The 4,047-nt window shown below is 50.9% G+C and overlaps 1 protein-coding gene across 1 annotated transcript in view; it reads left to right on the forward strand.

Moving 5' to 3' along the window:
• The first annotated feature begins 1,352 nt into the window (after window positions 1–1,352).
• The window catches only part of MAMDC2 (MAM domain containing 2), a 221,395-nt gene continuing 218,700 nt past the window's right edge, over window positions 1,353–4,047 (forward strand). Inside the window, exons 1-2 of the mRNA XM_006152470.2 lie at window positions 1,353–1,809; window positions 2,146–2,259. Of these exons, the coding sequence (XP_006152532.1) occupies window positions 1,776–1,809; window positions 2,146–2,259 (148 nt within the window). The 5' untranslated portion in view covers window positions 1,353–1,775. The remainder of the gene's footprint in view (window positions 1,810–2,145; window positions 2,260–4,047) is intronic.

A 4,047-nucleotide genomic window follows, 5' to 3' on the forward strand; every position in this document is an offset into this window, starting at 1 on the left:
AAAGGCATGGGAGCAGGGCTTTGATGGCTGAATAGGAGTTTGTTGTGCCAGTGGCCTTCAAAGCATAGTCTGAGATCAGCAACATCAGCAGCAACCTCCTAGAAATTTGTTACAAATGTGCAGAATTCTGGGCCCCACTCCAGAGATACTGTTATAGTCTAATCAGTGAGAAATAAGAGGCCATCCAGACATACCCAAACTATTGGAGTCTATTAATAGGCCCACCGACTGCAGGAGGACTCATGTCTCTCCAAAACCCGCAGCCCTGAGTGTAGAAGAAGGGGGTTTATAAAGGCAAAAAATATATTTGGGTTGATGTGGCAGGGGCAGTAACTGTTGAGCAGGGGCAGGCGACAAGGGGAAGAGTGATCTTGCACAAGCATTTGCCCATCAGCAAAATTAAACACTGTTACCTGGGGCATCTTTAGGGTTGGGTACTTTCTAGTCCTTACACAAACACAAGGGAATCTTAATGGTCTTCATGGCTCGGGGCAAGGCATCTGGCATGGATGATTACATCACTAAGGAACATCTAAGGGTACAGAATTTGGGGGTATTTAGCAAAGAGAGTGGGAATGTTAGTCTCTCTATTTACTCTAGGCAAAAGGGGAAAGCAAGTTTCCAATACAGAGAGGCGTTCAAAATGAAGGTGCATCACAAGATGGAGGCGCACCTGCTTCAATACGGATCAGAAACTCTGACAGGGTGACATTCCCCCACCCCAGGGAGTCTGAGGCATCCTTGTTTTTTGTTGTTGTTGTTGTTTGCTTGTTTTGGTTTTGTTTTAGGCACCCTTGTTTTGGAACCACTGCCTTGATCACAAAATCACCTGCACAAATTATAGAGAATGAAAGAGGAGGCAGAGGAAGGAGTAGAATTTTTTACTGGATGAGAATATTGCTGGAGACCCACTTAATGCTCAAAGCAAACTTGATGCAAAGACTCCTCAAAAGTAACCATCTCTCCAACACCTTCACCCCTCATCCTCCCCACCCCAGTTTAGAATCTCCTAGGAATCAATCCATCATGGCTCTTTGGAGAAGAGGAATGCCCCTGTATCACCGGAGGGAATGCTGAGCACCAGGCATGCCAAACATTCCACTGGCTCAAAAAAGTGGTATTCTGGGGGCCATCGTGCTGAAACTCCCGAGATATAAAGCTTATTCCACCCAAACGTTTCCAAAATTTCCTCTAGGCTTCCTAGGAGAATTCCACCCCCTTTCATTCCGGAGAGGAGTTGTTAAAATTAGGGCTAGCCCTGCAAGACTGACATGCCAGATGCGGGGAGGCTGTCCCCAGAAATAAGCTGGTTCTCACCGCGGATGGGCGGGGCGGGCGCCTCCAGTCCCAATCCAGCGCAGGGCTCCTGCAAAGCCTGCCCCTTCCAAGTATCTGCGAGGAGATCTGCTCCTAAATCTGGAGCAAAAGCACGGAGTGCCGACCTCTTCTCTCCCCTCTCCCGGCCAGGCGTGGCTGGCCTTTCAAAAATGTGCAGTTGTCTCCTCCCTGCCCAGTCCCAGAGTCGCCCAGGACCGCGGTCTGAGCAGCGGCTGCACACAGCGCCACGCTGCTCTTCACTCAGGCACCCCTAGTTGGCCGCCAGCTCCCGAGTCGCTCTGCAGAGTCGGGCAACTCCAAGCGCACGCTTGGACCCTCCACTTCTTCACTTGGTCCCGGCTCCGCAGCTTCTCAGGCTCCCGTTTCACCAGAAGCAGCCCACCCCACAGGACAGAGAGCTTGCACCCTTTTCGCGTCCTTCTGGCCGAAGCGCGAGCATGCTGCTAAGGGGCATATTCCTGGCGGTGCAAGGTAAGGCCAGACCGGAGAAGACGCCCGGGGGGCACTTTCGCTACTCACTCTGGCGCCTGCTCCCCAGGGTAGCAGGGCTCGAGGTGCTGGCTGGGCCATTTGAGAGCGCCTCTAAATCCTTCTCTGCCGTCGCTAACCTGTCCTCTCCTGACCAAGCCTGGAATGAGGGTGGGCATTGGGTCGCGCAGAAAATGCGCTCCGAGGTGTGGGGGGAGAGCTAATGCATCCTTTCCCGTGCCGTATCCCCACTTTCCTTAAGTGGTCCCAGTAGCTCCCCGAACTGGTGCAAACGCTCTGGGACGGGAGCCTGAATTGAAACTCTCTTTGTACCCACAGTCTTGCAGCTTGCAGAAGCCCTGGACCTGCCGGCTGGGTCCTGTGCCTTTGAAGAGAGCACTTGTGGCTTTGAGTCGGTGTTTGCTTTTCAGCCATGGATGTTAAATGAGGAAGGTAAGGGGGCAGTGGAGAGGGGCCCATGTTAACTCTCTTTCTTGAGAATTGGCTTTTATTTTACTTTATTTTTCCACATGGATAATGTTATCTTGGAATTAATTTCCCTTGGAGGAAAAGCGTGAGTCATGGATCCTCCTTCCAACTGTCAGCTGTGCTACAAAGGATGGCCAAGGGAGAGATGAGAGAGGCCTTTTTAATTTACCTGGCCTCGGGGTGTGTGGGTGCCTCTAGAATTTGTGCCCTGTCTCAACACTCCTTATTGGAAGGGCAAAAGGAGGCACAGCTAATGATTGTCACCCACCAGCTGTGTGCCCATGGCAGGTCGGCAGCCTTTCCTTGCTGGGGAAGTTTCATGGTATGCATTCTCACCTAGCTCTGCAACAATGGTCCTGTAATTCATCGACGGAAACTCAGTTCTCAGACCTCACATTTACCTTGTGCCTGAAGTGATGTTTTTGCTGCGTGATTTCATCCTCGACCTCCTTCCTGCTCGTAATCCAGCACTGGCAAGAGCAGACCAAGTCCATGGAATGCCTGGGATTACTCAGCTGGTGGGCTGTGGTCACTGTCTCACTGATCCATACTGTCTGGTTTCCAGTGACAAATGCAGGGTCTTCAGAAGTGTCTCCTTACCCTTCATCTCCATAGTTAAAAATGTGTGAATCTCATTACCAAATGGCAGATACTGAGGTTCCTTCTTTCCTTTCTTTTTCACTTGTTCACTGTTATTTAGAAGCCTGGTGCCCTAGACCATCTGCACTGGAAAATAGCCTTTAAAAAACACAGCAGCAAAAAGGAAGCCAGTTAACCTCCTTCCTCACTCCGGTGTCTCAAGCTCCTAATCATCCAACCTGGCTCCCTGGAGAGGGCTGCAGCCCAGAACCCTGGCAGGATGTATAAACTGCCACAGGCTTCTGTTGGGGCTTTGCATACACTAGTTTCTCTGACCCTCCCAGGTGGGTAGTGTTAGCCCCCTTTTATGGGAGAGGGGGAAAGGAGCCCTTAGGCTTAGGGTATTCAAATGGCTTGCCCATGCCACAGAGCAGTCACTGGGTGCTAAGTGTGAGCTTTCTAATTAGGGGAAGAAACAGCAACTAGTTTAATGGTAATCTTTATCACCAGCCATTGCCAGGTCTTGACTGGCACAGTTTACTTAGGAGTAACTGGAAAGAGGCAATTTCTGATTTCTTATCAGAGGGGTTCCTCCTTTGCCAATGGCTTTGGGAAAGCCTCTTTAGCCTTATCACAGTACCCTTTCCCTGTTCTGGTTATAGGTGAAGCATTTGGAGAGATGGTCTTATATATGCTACAGGACTGGCTTTGGAGAGCATGATTCTCTAGCACAGGGCTCCTCCAACTATAACCACATCAGAATTCCTGGTAGGTGAGTTAGGACAGATCGCTTAGCCCTACCCCCTGAGTTTCTGACCCAGTGGGTCTCAGATGGGCCTGAGAACTTCTCCAAGGAGGTGTTCCTGCCAAGCTACATCTGGGGACCACACTCTGAGAAACACTGACTTGCACGATGTGTGTTCGCACACACCCCTGTGCTATTGGCCCCGGGTAAGAGAGCCACTTGCACCACCCTGGGAGTGAAAAGCTTCTTAAATCTTGTGCCCTACATATGTTGCTTGCCTCACTAGTACTGGCCTTGAGAAAAAGAAATTACTATCCCTCTTTAAACCAGGAGCCTTAGCCTCTGAGCCTTTAGCTCCAAGTCTCTCCATCGAGGGGCTGGAGCCCCTCCTGGGCTGCCTCTGGGTCAGTGGGGAGGGGCAGTGGGCA

This window comes from Tupaia chinensis, unplaced genomic scaffold (assembly GCF_000334495.1).
Source record: "Tupaia chinensis unplaced genomic scaffold, TupChi_1.0 Scaffold000354_1, whole genome shotgun sequence".
Classification (NCBI taxonomy): Eukaryota; Metazoa; Chordata; class Mammalia; order Scandentia; family Tupaiidae; genus Tupaia; species Tupaia belangeri.